This window comes from Chelonoidis abingdonii, chromosome 1, assembly GCF_003597395.2.
Source record: "Chelonoidis abingdonii isolate Lonesome George chromosome 1, CheloAbing_2.0, whole genome shotgun sequence".
NCBI classification, from domain to species: domain Eukaryota; kingdom Metazoa; phylum Chordata; order Testudines; family Testudinidae; genus Chelonoidis; species Chelonoidis abingdonii.
Genome location: NC_133769.1, coordinates 138,819,699 through 138,839,332, shown reverse-complemented (window position 1 = coordinate 138,839,332; position 19,634 = coordinate 138,819,699). Strand labels below are relative to the sequence as shown.

The 19,634-nt window shown below is 41.3% G+C and overlaps 1 protein-coding gene across 4 annotated transcripts in view; it reads right to left on the bottom strand.

Moving 5' to 3' along the window:
* FAR2 (fatty acyl-CoA reductase 2) overlaps positions 1–19,634 on the bottom strand; it is a 239,770-nt gene that overhangs the window by 23,403 nt on the left and 196,733 nt on the right. For all 4 annotated transcript variants that reach the window (XR_012656761.1, XM_075070688.1, XM_075070684.1 and 1 more), the window contains 2 exons: positions 17,150–17,268; positions 7,680–7,747 (listed from right to left, as the gene is read on the bottom strand). Coding sequence is in view for 3 of the 4 variants with exons in the window: in XM_075070688.1 (XP_074926789.1) it covers positions 7,680–7,747; positions 17,150–17,268 (187 nt within the window). In the remaining variant the exon portion in view is untranslated. The remainder of the gene's footprint in view (positions 1–7,679; positions 7,748–17,149; positions 17,269–19,634) is intronic.

The window sequence follows — 19,634 nt, the reverse complement described above, 5'->3', positions numbered from 1 at the left end:
TTAACTCGATATTAATGACGACGTCGTGTGAACGGATACAGCGTTAAATCGGTATATCGGCCATTAAACCGATTTAAAGTCGCAGTGTAGACCTGGCCTTACACTGGAGAGATCACAGGCCTTATTTCACTGAGCTGGCTGCATTGACATATGTACTATGTGTACTAGCCTCTGTGTGCCTGGGCATGTTGCTCTATAGGAAGTGGTCAGTACTCACAACTGGGGTCAGATTAAGTAGCTAGATTTTCAAAAGCGGTCTGCATGCTGAGCACTTTTGGGAATCTGACCTTTATTTACATGTATAAATGGGAGGAAGTTGAGCTCTTTGGAAAATGTGGCTCCAATTGACTTTGAACATCTGGCCTTGAACTCTTTTGAAAATCATCCCCAACCGTTCAAAATCCCAAATCAGTATAAGAGTATCATAGCTATCAGTACAAGGCCATTATGTATCTAAGCTCACATATGTCACTATATGTGATGAATGTAAAATGTGGGACATATAAGGACACTGGTGTAGGAAGCATCAAAATAAACCATTAATTTTTAGAATATTTTCTCTAACCTTTTGTACACCAATTCTGTTGTAAATAATGTCTAGTAATGAGTGTCCAAGCACTAGGTTTATGTGGGAACGAGGTAAATCTGGGCCTAAAATGAGGTATGCGAATTCAAGTAAATTTCAAAATGAAAAGTTGGTTCAAATCAAAAAGTCAAAATGTTTAATCTTGAAAATTTCAAATTGAAGCATTTAGACTTTTTCAGAATTTTGCTCAGTTTTTTTCAACTGAAGTAATTCAACACAGATTCATTAAATGTTTCAGCTGACCCAAATCTGCATTTTTCAGAAATAAAAAAAAAATCCCAATCCACGTACAAACAAAAATAAAACTCACCCCCCCCCACAGACATTTCAGCCAAAAAATTTCATTCAGCACTAATCATAATGGATGTGTACAAGAGGGCCATATTAAGGTTGTTCAGGGCAGGCAAAGAAACCTGAGCACAAATGAAACCCCAATAGATTTGCTGAAATGACACCAGGACAGCCTTCCCCACTTCTCCTTGCTTAATAATAAAAGAAAGTTCTAGAAGCCCATTTAGAATTTCAGTGGGTCAGAATTAGAACTCCTTCTGCCCTACCCAGTTCATCAAGGGAAAACTGAATGGCTTGAAATTCATTAATATTCACACAGTGAAAACCATATTGCAGCCTGTTTGAATAACTGCTTTTGACTAGAAGTTTCAGAACATACTGTGTATGCTGCAGCTAGCAAGATTAACCCACTTTGATTTTATTGGCCAGACCTAAATTGCAGTAAAGCAGAACAAATTGCTTTGAGATTACCTCAGGTTAATGCTTAGCTGTGGGGCACAGACTTTGTAACAATAACAACAAATAATAACAATAATAGAAAAGAGACACAAATATACTTTCAGTGGTATGTTATTTTGAAAGGGAATAAAATAACAATTTAAGGAATTGGATAATTTGACATTTAGGGCTTGTCTACACATGGAAATTTAGTGAAACACATATTCCAGAATAATAATTATCCTATTTTGGTATAGGTCCCCACTTACGAACACTCTTATTTCAGAATAAGATTGTCCAGACGGGCTTTTACCGAAATAACTATTTCAAAATAGCTATTTCAGTAACTTTCCAAGTGTAGACAAGCCCTTAGAATCAACCTGGGGAGTACGGGAAGTAGAAGAGAACTAAAGAAAGATTAACATTTTAGAGAAAACACGTTTTAGCCTAAATTCTTCCATCTGCTATTCCACTGAAAATCCAGTGTAACTCCATTAATTTCTATATATTTGTATGGGTGATGAACAGAATTTGGTCCAAAGCAGGGGAAAAAACATTTAGAAATAGTTTCTCAGTGTAAATCGGCACAGATTCATTGGAGTCACCAGTCTATGTCTGATGAGGGGCTGGCCCTTATTTTCACACCCATGCCGAAAGGGCCAAATTCATCCTTGATTTCACTAGAGTTCTTCCAGGGATAAATTTGGCCCTGGAGGCTTGTTTTGCACATCTTGCAGCTCATTAATTCTTATGAACTATTTCAACTGCTTGGTGAAAAGAAAATATAATTCATAAAAGAAACATGCAACTGGTCTCAAGAAAGAAATCCCAACAGAGTCATACAGTCTACAGTCAGTCCCATTTAATACTTAAAATGTGAGGGACTCCCAATTTTCACAGCAAAATGATATGTCAGAGACAGTGAAATTAGTTAAGGCATTGCTCCTATTACTAAGCTAATCTCTTATCAGGATCTGGCTCCTTACAAAGAGCCAAATTCTGCTCCCATGCAACCTCACTGACTGTAGTGACACTTTACATCAAGGAAGCTTCATACCAGGGGAAGTGTTATATTAAAAGATGAAAACGGCTAAACTGAAAGATAAAAAGAAAACACTGGATAATAACGATACACTAAAAAACTTACTGGAATCAGCCACTCAAAGGGTCAGCAAAATATTGCTTGACTGATACCAAATTTCCTTGATTGAAAGTTGAGCAAAATTTTACTGGATACCACAAGAGCATAGGTCAAAAATATCCTTTAAAAAGGGGATGCTAATTACAGATATCCATGTGTGCAGAGTTTACTGCACATTTAATAATGAACTGTTTAAATTTGAGTAATTTATTTCCTTTGTGGAGAATATATGTTTTAGGTGTTGGGACATATGAAAAGATGCCTGCTTTTCTGGCAAGGAAAGAGAACAGCCAGGTAAAAAGCTGAGCCAGAAACCTGACCAGGTAAACAACTGGGTCAGCAATCTGATCAGGTAAACAACTTGGTCAGCATTCAGCCAGGTAAACAACTGAGTTAGCAAATTAATCTTAGTGCTAGGCAGAAAAAGTGCTTATACAATATGTCATGAATAGCTTTGTAACAATGCATTTAAGGCACACCTAAATGTGGCTGTGCGCTTACTTTTAACCCTATGCTGTGCCTTGTTTTGGTGGACCGATCACTCACTGAAGCAGCGAATAAATGACACGCTCTTTCAACTCAGGAGTCTGTCTGTGAACCTGAGGGTTCTGGCTAGCGGGAAGAAGAACCATCAACAGTTTGGTGCCATGACTGGGAGTGGAGCCCATGATGGTCACCAAGCATACAGTCCTGGGGGGAATTTTGAAGGACTATTGTGGGGCCTGGTTGGGATAAAGTAAAGCTCATAACTGGGCTTTGCTATATGCATTTGGTTATCTTTGTGGAAGTTTGGGTCAGTGACAAGGGAGGTCCCTATGACATTGATCCCCAGAAAACAGGGACCTGAGAGGAGATTCAGAAGTCCCTTAATCATGCTAGATCTGAAAGTGAAGGAAGGACAGAAGAAAGCTTGCATTATACAGGGATTAATGAAAGGAATTAATGTGTTATGGAAGCAGTTTGTACTAAGGAAGTTGAACTTCAGACACTGCCCCCGAGCTTGAGGGGGATGGAGATACAGGAGAAGCTTTTAAAATACATGCAGTAATAGCTAAATAAGACTTCCACCAATCATCTAATGATTGTGATAGCATACAACAGGAATGGAATGAACTGTTGAATGAGGTAGCAAACTTTAGAGACCAACTGGCTCAATGCCATCATGGGGATCCGCCGGTTCCAAAGGATGGGTCTTTCCCCATGTCCCTCCCTCCTTACTTTTCCCAACCCTCAGCCCCTCCATTGGTGCCCTATCTGGCTGCCACTATGATTCTAAAATCTGAGATGGATGGTAATCACATCTGCAACACTCTGGATGATAAACTGTTGGCAGCCGAGGAATTTCAGTCTCCATGGAAAAAGCCAGGTCCCAACTCATGGGATCACTGGAATAAGTTTTGTCAGTGGCTTTGAATGGCTGCGGATATCATGGAGGACAGCAATTTAAATGATAAAGATTGGAACTAGATGTTGAAAGGTGTATTCAGAGGTTTATACGCACAAATTGCTGGATGTGTAAACACTCACCAGCCAGAAAGGAAATTTTGTTTGGTAGTCCATCACCTACAAGTGACATGAGTAGGTTACATCTTTGCCTGGGGAAAGCCCCACAGAGGTAGGGGAAAGGGCTATGAATTATTAGAATTTGGGTCATGGACCAGATGACTGAGTGGGAAGGAACTTCCAAGAGCATACTGAATCATTATTAATAGAACAACCAGATGAGTGTCCATGGCAATCCTACAGTTGTCACCCCAGCCCCATGATTATGAGCAAACTATTACCCATGCTGAAGCATGGTCAGGGGAGAGGGAGGAGACAGTCCTACCTATAAACGAGGCGAGGGTGTTTCAGATTGAGGTCAGGAGAGGCACTGGTGCATGGACAAAAGGAAGGGGATGGAGAAGAGGAAGCCTACGTAGAAAGAGGGTAAGAGAATGGATTTCTTTCAGGCAGTTGCAGGAAGAAAAGAAGGCTCTGGAATGTCAGGTAAAAGAATTAGAGGAGAAGGCTGGAAACCTGTCCCCACAATAAGGGGTGCCATGCCCTGAGGCCACTGCACAACAGGTTTGTCCTATTAAATTAGACAAATGGGGGTAGCCTCATGTTCAAACATATATTAATAGATAGTGGAGCAGCAATTTGCATGACACAAAGTTAGGGAAGGAAATGCTCTAAGCAAGATACAGGTGATTATGGGGGTAAAAGAATAGGTAGTAAATGCTAAGGAGGAGATTCTGTCAGCAGCAGTATGTGGAGCCTACAATTTTTTTTATAGATCTGGCTAACCTGTGTGTAGTAGCCCACCTGGTCTGAATGTGGTTAAACATTACCAGCCTGTAAACAGAATGGAAGTTACAGAGTTAAAAGCTCTTATTGCTGTGTAGGCAGAGCACAAGACAGACTGTGGCAGAACAAGTTTTATAGCTAGGATAGAGGGACTTGATCCTCCCACCCCCGCCAGCCACAAAAGCAGTATGCTGTGCCCTGGGAGGCTGTGCAGATGTAACAGAGAAAGTGCAGCAGCTGCTGCATCAGTGGTGTCAAAGGGAAATTTGGTCTACCTGTTATGCACCTTTATGGCCGGTAAAGAAGCCTAAGAAGAAATGGAGGCTAACTATACATTACAGAGCCCAGACTGACTATGCAATAGGGGGAGTTAATGTAGTAGTGGCTTATCCACAAATGATTGCTATAATACATCCAGATAGAAACAGGTTCTGTGTTAGATGTGGCAAATGACTTTTTGTCAATACTACCGACCTGAGCATTCTGGGTAGCAGGGAAAAGAACCAGTCAACACTTAGAAGCTCTTATGTCTTCCACTGGCCTTCTGGGTGACTTTAGGCATGTCACATCACTCTGTGCCTCAGTTTACCTATCTGTAAAATTGGAATAATGATTCCAACTTTCAGGACTTCTGTTTAAGCATGATCCCCACCTCAGCTTGGAGCAACCATTACAGGGAAAGTCCTTCTGAATCCCCATAACTCAGGGTTGGAGGAAGCATGCTCAGTCGCTCTGTGGGGTGGTACAAATTCAGTCTGGTCAGCACTAGAAGCTGTGAGAGGATTGAGCATGCTCAGTAAAGATGGGGCCATAAGAGATTTTAGCAGTTAAACCCTAAGAGGTCTCTACTGAGCATGTGTAAACTGTGATTTTCCAATGGCTATTTTTAGCCAATTATGGGTCAATTTTTATAGGGATGGCATAAGGGACATCCATGACACAAAGTCCCCTCCTCTTCCAAATATCAATTATCTACTCCAAAGCATGGGCATTCTAGAAGATCTCAAAGAAAAAGTTTGCTCGTATTTTTTTTTAACATAGGGAAAACAGTGTATTTTTCCCTACCTTTGTTCTCGGAAATGGCTGGACCATTTTGACTGTAAGTTTCCAGAACAATTCAGCCTGAGGCAGACATTTGACAAGGGAAATTTCAGCTCAAACAATTACATTTTGGCAAAGTTATAAGTACTTTGAAAATGGTATAATAATGGGAAGTGCTACCAGTCCTGCCTTTAATAAGGATTATTGGGTGAGGTTCTATATGTTATGCAGGAGGTCAGATCTTCGTGGTCTCTTCTGGCCTTAAAAAATCTGTGTATATGAAAAGTACTCACCACAAGTCCTGGAGTGTAGGAGCCATGTGAAAAGGACAGAGGATAGATAGGAAGTTACACGGAGAAAGGTTCAGAAAGTCTGTCATGTATAAAGGCCATTTAAAAAGCATGTATTTTTATTTCTAGGAAACGGAAATTCAAATTGTGTACTTGCTTCTGAAGACAATACTTATGTGCTAAGCCTGAACTACTAATGTGGTAATCCCCTTTCCAACCTACTCTAGAAACAGTCCCACTTAATTTAGGGCAAAATTCTGCTCCCAAATATACAGTACATCTTTCCATTGCAAATTCTGCACTCAATCCCCATGCAAATGCCCACTGACCTCAATGGCAGCTCTGGGAAGAATATGCTCTACAGATCTGCACTGCGGATCAGAGAGAATTTTGCCCTCAGTCCACTTACAAAGCTGAACTGCTCATGCACAAGCTTGTCTTGTGCATCTGGATGCAAGTGGATGGGTGGATTCAGAACTACACAGTCTAACTAGGAACTTGGATTCGTCAGACTAATGAGCACTGTAATAGGACAAGATTAGGTACAACCCATTTATTTATCAGTATTTTCATCAGTAAAATTACATCTGAAAATAAAATAGAAAAGGTGACAAATGGGAGTGTTATGAAGGCTTTGACCTTGACTAGCAGTACAAAGACAGTTTGTTCAAGGCAGTGGAGAATCAGGCCCAGTATGTTTCTGCTGCAGTATACTGACTGATTATGCTGATTTGCAATACTGTAGCTGAAGATACCTCTACAATGTGGGCCAAATTCTTCTCTTGGGTTTCTGACATTTTTTCTGAGTAATGACCTCAGGATTTATCCTTTACATTTCCATCACCTCTGACTCAGCATCATGCTGGATTTAAAATATTTAACTCAAAAGTGTAAAAAAAAAAAAAAAAAAAGCCATTGACCAGCTTTTTCCAATGAAAGACAAACTCTCTTAAATTAAATCTGTTCATTCCAGGGTCATCTTTTCAAGTGAATCAAAGACATTTCTATTTGAAGACTGTACCCTCAAGGTGCACCATAGAAACATGAAGAAAAAACTATTTTATTTTCTCTTTATATACTAACTTTTTCTATTCTGATAATTAGACGGAAATTACATCTTTCATGTCAAGGGTTTTCTAATTTGGATTTAAACACAATAAAGCAAAAAAGAGGAAATTTGGGTCTAGATATTTATAGCATCTTCCAATGGAACTTGAAGTCATGACCTCCTGTTCCTTCTTTCACAACCTCAAAAGTTCAGCAAAGCATTTAAGCACGTGCTTTGATGAGCAGGGATGGGCTTACTCAAACACCTAAAATTAAGCATGCGCTTAAACACTCTGATGAGCAGGAATGAGATTATTCACACGTTTAAAAGGAAGCAGATGCTTCAGTGCTTTTCTGAACAGGGGGTTAAGTCTGATCTGTGAAACCGCTGTACGCAACACACCTGTTCACTGGAAAGGGAGTTCCACATGTTAAGCACTTAGAGGGTCAAGTTGCTGCTATTGAATCTGTCAGCTAAAATCAGGACTATTGTTTCTGTGTTTGGCACCCAGGAACACCACTGATGGTTTGTCTTCTTGCTTTAGTTAGAACTTACCTATCTCTCCCCAGCAGAAAGGGTTGATTCCACCTGTTGTACAGTTGTACACCATCATTGGTTTTGGTCTGGAAAATACATGATGTGAAAAATGAAGGAGAATTTAAAAATGTGGAAAGAAAACAAAAAAATATCCAGTTATCTTGAAATGGGGCTTAAAATCATGGACAAGAGAATGGGAGCAAGAAATACTTTAACTAAAATATGGCAACTATGTCTGACTGTACTATTTTAGTTTATGGGACAGTTTTGTAATTTCACTGTATTCAGTGGAGATAAGTAGGTGTAAATGAGAGCAGAATTTATCTGTGTATAGTTTAATCCAAGCTAACTAGATAATAAATAATCAAACAAAATACATTCTAAAAATAGAAAATATCTTACTTGTGCATAGGTTCTTTCATCCCCAAATACTTTAAATCTATACACAACATACAGCACTAATGAAATGCAGCTACATCTGTGGTTGAGCATGACAACCAAACAGCACAGTAGTGAGATGGGGGCAAATGTTAGCCAAGCAGACTATGGCCTTTTATTGATTTCAAGGGGAGTAGGTGCCTGTCTTGCTTAGGTGCTTTTGAAAATCCCAATAGATGCCAATCTGTAAGGTAACCATATTTCCTTACGCTGAATATGGGACACCTGGTAAAATTACTCATATACAAGAGAGTTCAATGGCAATCAGTTAGAACTATACAGTGCAAACGTTCAAATTAACATCAAGTTGACTCAGCCCCCGTTAAAAAGAAATACTGCGTAGCTGGATTATTTTTATTTACCTTCTTATCTTTAAGGCTTTAGGGTTCACACAGGGAGAGGTGACATACACACCCCTACCTTCCCGCACACACATGGGGAGAGGTGACACACACACACTCCCGTATACCTCTGTCACACAAGGGGGTGACTGACTGACCTGACCCGACCCTCCCTGCCCAGCACTCTCCGCCCTCCATGCTTGGCTGGGCCCCTCGGATAGATCTGCCTCTCCTGGTTCCTGGTGTCATGTCTTCCGGAGGCAACACATGGGGGGGGGGGGAGGGGGCATGCAAAGTCACATGCTCCCCATACCCAGATTACTGCCAGGGTTCACACCAAAATGTGGCCAGCAGCAGCCTTTTGGCACTGTGGGGGAGGGAAGGGACAGGAGCTGCTACTAACCACAGGGGAAGTGGAGGAGGGGAAAGGAATGACCTGGCCTGTGTATTTGCAGAGCTCATCTCTTCTTTTCTCCCTTCACACCCCTGTGGCTGGAAGTAGCTTGTCTCTTCCTGTCCACACAGTGTCGAAAGGCAGCTAACACCTCCAGGCTGCTGTTGGCCACTGACATAACCTAGCCGCCTCCTGTCCCCCCAACTACAGCGTGGGCAGGAAGGGCTTAAGCCCTAAGGATGCATTGTGCACTAGGGCCCATGAAACCTGACTGCAGGGTCTACAATAAGTGCATGTATAATCAATAAATAACAAATCTTTATTTAACATACATGTGAAAGCCATTAGGCAAGAATATGTAAAGCCACACAAAGACTTACAATGAAGCATGAAAGTCAACAGCTCCTAAAACAAGGACACTAAACAAGGTTCATCCTACATATAAAGGCAAAATACAATTTAAAAAATGAAGATTAATCAATCCAGCTAGTGAATCTAGGTAGTGTATGCAATCAATAAATAACTTATCTATATATCAGTTATTAAACAAACTATGAAAACAATAAAGGAATTATTAATAAAAGCAATTTTTTGTATTTACTGCAAAGTTTTTCTTGATGTATTGTAGCTCATTTGTCCAAGCCAAAGTTAGGGAAAAACTATGTACTTTATAAATTATTTATTTGAAAGATGCCACTTTTGCTAGAGCCAAAAATCAGTGGTGATGTGGGGCAATTCTTGCATTTTCCCCAGTTTCCCCAAAATAATGTGTGTCTGCTGATCTTTCGTGTTTCATTTACCCAGATGGAGAGAGAGAGAATCAAATCCTGGAATAAGGTTGCAAGTTCTGTGATAAAGTCCACATTTCTCTGATATATTTTAGAATAAGGTTTTCCTGTAGAATGTCACCTGATCAGAAATGATAGTAACCTTCCTGATCATTGATTTTTTCACTGAGCCATATAGCAGCACCACTAATAAACAAAGGCATAAAATGCCCCAGAGGCCCCTAGGTAGATAATAGAAATGTATGCTAGAAATGCTCAGACTCTCCCTTTAGATTTACATGCCACAAAATATCTCATTTCAACACAGAGTGGTTTTGCCAGCCAAGTGAAGTTTGTAATGACAATCTGTAATCTCACAGGTTTTAAACAAGAGAACCACAGAAAAAAAACATAGTTAAATTAGAGGATAGGGAATTATTTAATGAATTGCATCCTAGCCAACACTGTCAGTCGTAGATTATTGCACATAGCAGTGTTATTATGTAGGAATTACATTGGCGAAGACTATGCTCTTGCATATTATATTTACCATGAGCCTGCTCATGGCTGGCTGTGCACAGGTGCACAAGGAAATGAAGAGGGTATAATGAATCTTCCTTCCAACCCCTTTTTGGCAGGTAGCAAATACAAGGACTGCTGGATTAGCCCTTTCCTTAGGGGTACTGAGTGTGGGTAAGCAAGGGAACTGACCTGAGTTATAGTTCAGCTCTGCTACAAAGTCTTCAGGCCTGATTCTCAGTTACATTAAGGCCCTTTTGACATCATGCTGGCAGCGTACAGAGGCCTTAAAGTGGGTGTAAATGTAATTTATGCATGCATGAAGGCCCTTTACACTGTCCAAGTGGTGTAACTGGGCTTTAGTGTCAATAAGAATCAGGCCAACTGCGTAGCTGTGGGGATACATCTCTTAACTTTTCTGTGCTTCTGTTTTCTCATCTGTAAGATAAATGGCAACATACTAAATGTTCCCTGTGGGCAGTGCATCTCTGTACCTTCCTACTGCATTGAAGACCTCATCTAGTGCTACACGTCTGCTTAAAATAACACCAGCTTGCTTCATGCCTGGGATTACTCATTTCAATCACCACTGTGAACATACTGGATAAAGTTTTCAAAAATTTTGAGATGAGTTCAGGTCCTATATCACTTAGGTCCTTTAAAAAAACATCTCTTACCCATTTTGACAGGTTAGAAGTAAAACCTGACCATTTCCCCACACATATATAAAGAGAATTTAGAGAACGTTTTTCAAAGCTGTCCAGCTGGTGTCAGTCACTGTTTAAATACATGCTATACTTATATTGATTATTTGAAGTGTGTTCCTTATTTTGTAAAATAAAAAAACACATCAAGTAAGCATTTTATTTTTATCCTACAACTTGCCGTCCACTATCTAGGTTTTTACATAATGCACATCACTGTGGTATCTAATCTCCTCCCAAAATTATGAAATGTACATATAAAATAAATCTCATTCTCTTTGTTCCTTGCAAAGCATTACCTAATTGTTTTTAATTTTTGGTTGTGGTGTCACTGTGGGAAGGCTAGATCAAAAAAGTGGGTTCTGCATTGTGCTTTGAAGATACTGACGTTCATGGTCATCCTGATCTGCCTGGGTAGTGAGTTCCACATTCATAAGCCAGTCATTGAGAACATGCTACCTTCTGTATTCATTAGTTTCACACTTGAGGTTGACAAGTCTCTTGTTCCAGTGGAATGTGGTTGTCATAGGGCATTCAAGTCACACGGAGATGAAGTGGTCCCTCATGTAACATGGGTAAGTTCCACAGAAGAGGAGGACTGAATTCTTACATTTCACCATTCAACTGGGAACCAGTCAGGAAAGTGGAGCGATGGGCTCTCAGCAGCCATGCATTGCTGGGTACATGGGCTACTGTGATCTGAACTAGCATTTTAAGTTCTTTAGTTTCATATTCAGATACAGAGAATTACAGGAATAAGCCTAATAGTCATAAATGCATGAATCACCACAGTTAACTCCAAATCTGACAAGAGGAGTAATAGTTTTCTTGCGAGGAGAAGATGGGAAAAGACTTTTTTTCACTGCTATGGCTGGCATCCAGAAGCAGTGAGAAGATAAGGTGAATAGTGACTTAATCTGAGGACAGATGCCGTCAGTGAAGGGTGTTGTCATAGAGGTGAGGAGTTCTTGGAAGTGCTTCCTTCTCCCTTTCCAAGATTCAGCTTCAGGAGGCTTTTCTTCATTTAATTGCTGATTGCAACCAAGGCCCTGGATAGCTGAGAAATGGTGCTGTTTTCAGCTGATGAGAAAGTAATGTAGGGCTATGTGTTATCTGCTCATTGTTGGCTTTGTAGTTCATGCTGATCACAGTCTCCAACATCGATATGAAATCACAAGGAACAGAATGGCCGAGAGAACAGATCTTTGAAGAACTCCAAAGGTGTGAGCTCTGCAGGTGAAGGAGCAGAAATCAGTCATACCTTTCTGGTTGCGATCTGAGAGGAATGACTGAAGTCATCATGGCTGATATCCTGCATGTCTGAAGCAGGATATCAGATAGACAGTATCATGGTCTAGCATTACAGGTGTAGATGAAGGGCCTTTGTCCGTGGCTAAAGGATGTTCATCCATCAGTGCTAATAGCACTTTCTCTGTTCCATATCTTGGCTTGAAGCATGATTGGGAGGGGTCAAAGATATTGTTTGCACCTAGGAAGAGATGAAGGAGACACCTAGAGAGCTTCTCAATTAGGTTAGATACTGGGTGGTAGTTACAGAGGGTGAATATGTCAAGAGATGGTCTCTTAAGTATTTGCCAGATTATGACATGCTGTAGGGGGGTGGCAAGATTTTCCTCCTCAATGAAGATATAGATATCTCAGTTAGTAGGAGTCCCAGATGCTCTAGACACTCTTTGCCTAGTCAATGAGAATTTAGATCAAAGCCATAGGTGGTGGCTCAGTTTTTCTCCTGTATTTCTAGAACTTCCTGTTATGTGCTTGGCTGGCTTCAGAGGAGGATGGCATTGTGTTATGGTGGAAAAGGCCAATGTACAGTACATGGTGTTTCAGCAGCACATCCCTGTTGTTGGTGATATTTTATGAGAAGTAGAGTGATAGTTCTTTGCAGCAGGAGACAGTGAGTTCTGGAGCTGAGCGAGAGCATTCCCCATTAACAAGACAATTCATGGTCCAGAATAGTTCAGCAGAGTACGATTTAACAGTTGCTGTAGTGAAGGAGAGGTGGAATTTTTTTGTTAGTTTATTTCTTCCACAAATAGTGCATAGATTCACAGAAATTCCTTAACTGGTCTCTGTCTGCATCTGCCCAAGTTTTATGCCACACACACAAGAGCTCAGCTTCCTTCCACCTGATGCTTTTGTTTCAGCATGTCAAAGAAACAAAGGAGATCTGTAGAGGAGAAGGGCACTTCGGTGACAGAGGTGACTAATAAGTTGTCATAGTGACTGGTTAGATTTTCTATATTGCGATCTTTTTTGGTGGTGAGGCGTTACCTACAATAATGTTGTGGAAATTAATCCAGTTCCTGAGCCTGAAGCCAATTGTTATTGTTCCTTCTTGCCTAGACATTAGGTCAGTTTTGATCGCAGCCTGGTGGAAGTTGTGGTCAGTCCAGGATAATGACAGTTTCTTGTATCCCCTGTATCCATGCCAAGTCTAAAATCAAGCTCAAATATGACTGGCAGCATATCCAGGTCCAAAGATGACTTGTCAAAAACAGAGGGTGGAAAATATACAGAGAAGGTTTGGGGCTATTGTATCTGAGTTGTTGTCAACATGGATACGAAAGATCTCAGGATAAGTCTTGGGACGTCATTAACCATATTAGACAGCAACTCAGGCAGTCCCTCTAGGAAACATTTTCTCTTTGCAGTCTATAGATTAGCATAATGCACATGTATAACTTGTCTCTGGATTTGCAGAATGACTGGATCCTCTAATTTTTTTCCCCCAGGTAGTTTCTCTTACATTTGGAATATGATGACTGATACTCCTCCACCCTTGCCCTGTACAGGTCTAGGTTTGTGGTATACTGAGGTTTCAATGACGCAGGTCAGGAGCTCTTGAATATAAAGAGCTTTCTGACAATTCACTTCACATTCATCAGCAAGAACATGATATCCTGATGTTGTCTCCCCCTGTTGTAAGTTTGTATGAAATGACTGTTGTCTGACTGCATTCAATTGGCAGCAAATTTATACCAATCTGCATTCTGGGTCCTGGTTTGCACTTCCTGTTTGCATTTCCTCCAGTTAAGACTTGGATAGAGGAGAAGTGTTGGGTGTTAGTTGTGGCTGGTTTTGGCAGAGACCTGGGTATGAACCAATTGGCAAAGGGTCTCAATATCTCTAGCCATTATGCTGTTGCTGTGAAAAGGAACAACGCTGCTCAAACTTCACTCCAGAGTAGCAGAAAGGGGGTTTGCAAGTAGGAGCCATTTCTACCTCTGCTATTTTAGGTGCAGGCATTAGGCAGTTTGGGAATGATGGAAGGTGTGAGCTTGTCATTTTCAGGGTCTCTGTGGTAAGACAGGCCCGTCTTTCTCCTGGAGGAGCAATGGGAGAGAGCATTTCCTGGGTGGGGGGTTCAAAGCTCACAGACCCAGGAAGTCCATCTCTGGGACTCTCTCTGCTTCCTGCTTTGCTGGTCAGATAGCACTCCTCAGCCTATGGAGGGTGCTTCTCCCTGGTGGAGGAAAGTGGCATTTGTGTTTTGGAATTGGAGCAGTTGTGCTCTCATTCGCTTGTGCTGGGCACCCCTCTTCTTTGCCAGCTGCTGTTGGGTGGGAATGAGGAAAAAAATGAAACTGCAAAGTCTAAGCTGCCTTTAACGCTCATTTCTGGCTCCCCATATTCTGGCTCTTGTTTGTCAGTTTTCTTCACTCTAGGCTCAGGGGATAGAGGATAAGACTGGCTTTCATGTTTTCTCTCCTTTTTCGGTTGTATTGATTTCACATAGTTATATAGGCCTCTATCATAATCCATGAAGCTTACATCATAGCTCCCACTACACAAAGATTTAAATCTCAGAGCAAGAAGTTAAACAGGAAAAGATGTTAAATCTTTAATGTGGCTTACACATGTGCCTTTACCAAGCAAAGAACTGGGGTTTAACATCGCTCCCTCCCCCCAAACCTGTAACATAACAACCTACTTAAATCATGCAATTTTTTCCACAGCAATATATTCCATCTATGAAACACCAAGATCCATTTGGAAAACACCCGTATGAATAGCTGATTCAATGCACTGGTTGGGAAAGAGGGCCAATTAAATGACTAACTTGATACCTCAAGAGAAGAACCCCCTTGTGATTACAGTTCTGCAGTCTAAAAATTCCATTTCTCTGGCAACGGCTGCCTTTTTAAAGAACTCAGTGCCATTTAGTGGCAGTAACCATGTAGGGCAGGAAATATGAAAAAGAGGTAGAATTTTAGAAGTTCAGAACTGTAGTTAGCTGGAGAAAAGTTACTGCAGAACAGAGAACCTTGGGTCTGCCATTTGTGCTTGTACTGCACAGAGGAACGGGCACTTGTCATAGCTTGTGAGTAAGGATCCCATCTGGCCAATGACTACAGGGAGAGCTCTCCACCTGCAGAGATGAAGTGAGAGAAAGCAAACCCTCAGCCCTCACATCCAGAAGCCAGACTGAGGACAAAGTGTTGCTGGTATTTTCCAGTCCCTGCCCACAAAACAGGCTTTGCCATGTGAATTACAAAAATTCACAGTAGATTGGGCAGATGTTCAAAATATGATTGTGTGTGCCGCCTGGCTCTGCTAGGCTCCTTGAGCTTGTGCTTCTCTTCCCCTTGAATATGCACTTGGACACTGCAATAATCCTGGAGCGTGACTCTTTCTTGATTGGGGGTGGGGAGAAGTGGTGCTATGTTCCAAATGCCATCCACTTGTGGCACCATGATGAGACACCACTTACAGTAAATCAGCAGATCTGCAAGTTCTCTTTGCTTTTTTTACATAAGCATTGATGTTTAAATGATAATTCAGAGGCCCACTGATGAACACCTCACTGAGATGAGTAGGACAGTTCAAAATCCTCAGAGCTGTTGTTCAAGGCTCTCTGCAGACTCTTCTCTGAATCAGTTACTACTTGTTTACTTGGGAGATTTTTCTAGTTACATTGGTAATCATATCCATAAAGTTAAACTGCAGGCGTTATACAAGTATAACAACTCTTCATATTAGGCATACGAGTGGCTTTTTCAGCTTATCTTATACTGCTTCCAAAATGATATAAGCTAAACCAGAAAAAGGCACTCTTATATTGCAATAACCATGTCCACATGGAGGCCTGGTCTATACCAAGTTGACATAAGTATGGAAAAATCCACAGCCCTGAGTGGCGTAATTAATCCAACTTAAGTCCTCATGTAGAATTCTTCTATCGACATAGCTACTGCCTCTCAAGAAGATGGATTACCTACGCCGATCGGAGAATCCCTCCTGTCATCATACGTAGTGTCTACAGTGAAGCACTACTGCAGCATAGCTGTTCTGTTGTAGCATTTTAAGTGTATACAAGCCCAGAGACTTCTACTGGTATAACTACAGCATTTTAAAGTCACACCCTAACTTAACTTCCCCATGTAGACAAGCCCTTACACTCAATTCACATTTTAGAGGTTTTCTCTGCAACCGTAACATATGTCAACTTACTTTTTTTAAATGAAAGCTGATACTCTGCAGTGCAACACAGCTGCTTCAGAGAGATGATGATGTGGCATATGGGTGTATATTGGCTTTTTCTAAGGGTTGCTCATATCATATTTATGACTCGTCGGCTGTAGGAGTTTGGGCCCAGTTGTAAGATGGCTAATAAGGACAGTGTTGTTAATGAGTGTAACTGGAGTTGAGTTCTGCCTCATGAACCTATTATACTAGGCAGGAGAGCACCAGTTAAACATATGGGACACATTCTGAAAACCCATATATTTACTCTGGTAAAACTCCTAATAAAGTCCATGGGAGATTTTTGTGAGTAAGGATTTAGCCCATATAAAATCCAGAGGACACTCCTCACCAGGTTCTAACATTTCCTCCTACTTGCCACCCCTCACCCGCATGGACATATTTATTTGCCTTCCTGTTTACATGCAGCCACCCTCTGAAACCTGTATTCCATCAATTTTCCTTTGGTTAAAGAGGGTCTAGAAGACTAGACAGAGACAGCCTTTTCAACCATTCCCACTTTGAATGGTTAATATTTTTACAGTTCTATATATTCATGTATATGTCCTGTACTTTATAAGTGCTAAGTAATCCTCTTACTGACCAAAAGGATTCCTGCAGAGTGGCATAAGAAGCTCCCCCACGTCCCAGGATCTGTCTTCATGGCTTCTGTAGCACTTTTAGGCTTTACTACACCCAGGAAACAAGATATTGAACTTGGGAATCAAATGCTCCTGTCTCATGAAGTCTAAGTTGGATGATATTTGCTGTCCCATTAAAATTCATATTTTATCATAATACCTTACCAGCAATCTGAGAAACAAGGGCTCATCCCTACCTGTGAACTGCAGTGTACCACCCAACTGCTAGGATGAGGTTGATGACGACGTCTACTGGAATCAGATCTGCTACTGCATCATTATTGACTTTGAGAGTTTGCAGAATCCCTTTACCAGCCTGTGTGACAGAGGGAAAGAGTCAGTGACAATATGCCATGACAGGATTTCCTTTGCCTAGAGAGGATGCAGTATCACTTAGTCACTTTTCAAGCCCACTGTGGAACATGCAAGATCAGTCTACCTCTATGGAGAGCCAGCGCTCATAGACTTATAGACTTTAAGGTCAGAAGGGACCATTATGATTGTCTAGTCTGACCTCCTGCACAACGCAGGCTACAGAATCTCACCCACCCACTCCTGTAATAAACCTCTAACCTATGTATGAACTACTGAAGTCCTCAAATCATGGTTTAAAGACTTCAAAGTGCAGAAAATCCTCCAGCAAGTGATCTGTGCCCCATGCTGCAGAGGAAGGCGAAAACCCCCCAGGGCCTCTGCCAATCTGCCCTGGAGGAAAACTCCTTCCCGACCCCAAATATGGTGATCAGCTAAACCCTGAGCATGTGGGCAAGACTCACCAGCCAGCACCCAGGAAAGAATTCTCTGTAGTAACTCAGATCCCACCCCATCCCAGGCCAGCTGGTATATTTATCACTAATAGTCAAAGAACAATTAATTGCCAAAATTAGGCTATCCCATCATACCATCCCCTCCATAAACTTATCAAGCTTTGTCTTGAAGCCAGATATGTCTTTTGCCCCCACAGTTCCCCATGGAAGGCTGTTCCAGAACTTCACTCCTGTAATGGTTAGACACTCTCTGATGGTTAGCACTTTATATTCTTGTAAAAGCAGCAAAGAGTCCTGTTGCACCTTATAGACTAACAGACGTATTGGAGCATGAGCTTTTGTGGGTGAATATCCACTTCCTCGGATGCATGCATTCTTGTGTGGATCAAACTGTTTAGTGTTGTCAGAGGAAGTTGGAAATGTGACAAGCAAATATCAGTAGAAGTGTATAAAAAGGCAGTGGCCTTGTTTAACTCATGATGATAAAAGGACAATAACCAAGAAAGACATTTTTATGTTTTGTGGTAAAATTTTCAAAAGCACCTAAATGACTTAGGAACCTAAATTCCATTTTCAAAAATCACATGGGCGCTAAAGTCCTATTGATTTTCAATGAGATTTAGGCTCCCAAGTGCCTAAGTGTAACAGTTTTGAATGTGCTCAAATGACTTAGGCACGTAACTTCCATTCTCAAAAGTCACATAGGCACTTAGGAGCCTACGTCTCTTGAAAGTCAATAAGCACTCTAGAAATGGCTCTTAAATCACTTAAGCGCTTTTGAAAATTTTACCCCAATCTTTTGGATTTAGCTATACATCCATTCTGAAGATTACCTTCCATATTATGATTTGTTCCTAAAGTACCATCAGCATGTGTGGTTCTTAACAAACAAGACATGGCCCTTTCCCTGAGGGTTACAATTATAGGGCATGTCTACACTGGAACAACAGAGTGTAATGCAGCTCAAGGTCACATGTGAGCTCTCTTTAATCTCACTAGTTTGGGTCCTGAAACAGTGAAAGCACAGCAGTGTGAGCTTCAGCACTGGCTACCCAGAGTTCTAGCTGGCTTTGTACAGCCTGCACTGAAGGTTACACTGCTATGGCTTCACTGTTCTGGAACCTGAGCTAGCTAGATTAAAGCTGGCTCAGGTGCGTCTACTCAAGGTGCAGTCACACCCTGCGATTGTGGTCGAGACATACTCTAAGTTAAAATGTAACTTTGTTGAATGCCAATTACAAATGTTGTGAAGAAGGGTGGAGGAAGTCAGACCTTCCTCTGGGTTTGATTTAGTTGCTAATGCACTTCTCGGGGGTTCCATGATGATTTGTTTTTAACTGAGTGTTTGTGATGATGTTTCTGTGCAAGGGAGATTAGGGTTTGGAGGCTTCATGGAAGAAGTCTTTTAAATAGGGACTTGAAGGAGAAAGAGTAGCAGCAAGGCAGACTGGATCAGCCAGGGTGTTTCAGAGAGGGGGCATGAGACATGCAAGTGAAAGTGAGGGAAGGAAACTGAGGGAATGTGTTGGGCCTGAGGCCTGAGTGAAAACAGCTGAGTGAAAAGTTCTGAGGAAAAAGAGAGAAAAGCAGGAGATAAGCAGGGTATAGCCTAGACTACAAGGACAAGGGATCTAAATTTGATGTAGAAGGCAACTGAAAAATCAGCGAAGGGATCTGGAGAGCAAAGGATGCAGTAACATCAACAGGAAAGAAAGTGTTTCTGCACCCACATTTTGGGCAGCTGTAAGAGACTAGGGAGGAGGAGATTGATGTTACGAGAGAAGATTTGGAGCCAATGTAATCAGTGATCTTCAAGACAGATTGAAGAGAGATCATTCAAGATAGTTATGTCCAAACTCCAAAGCTAACTGCAAAGAGTTAAAGAGGGATCTCACAAAACCAGGGTGACTGGGAC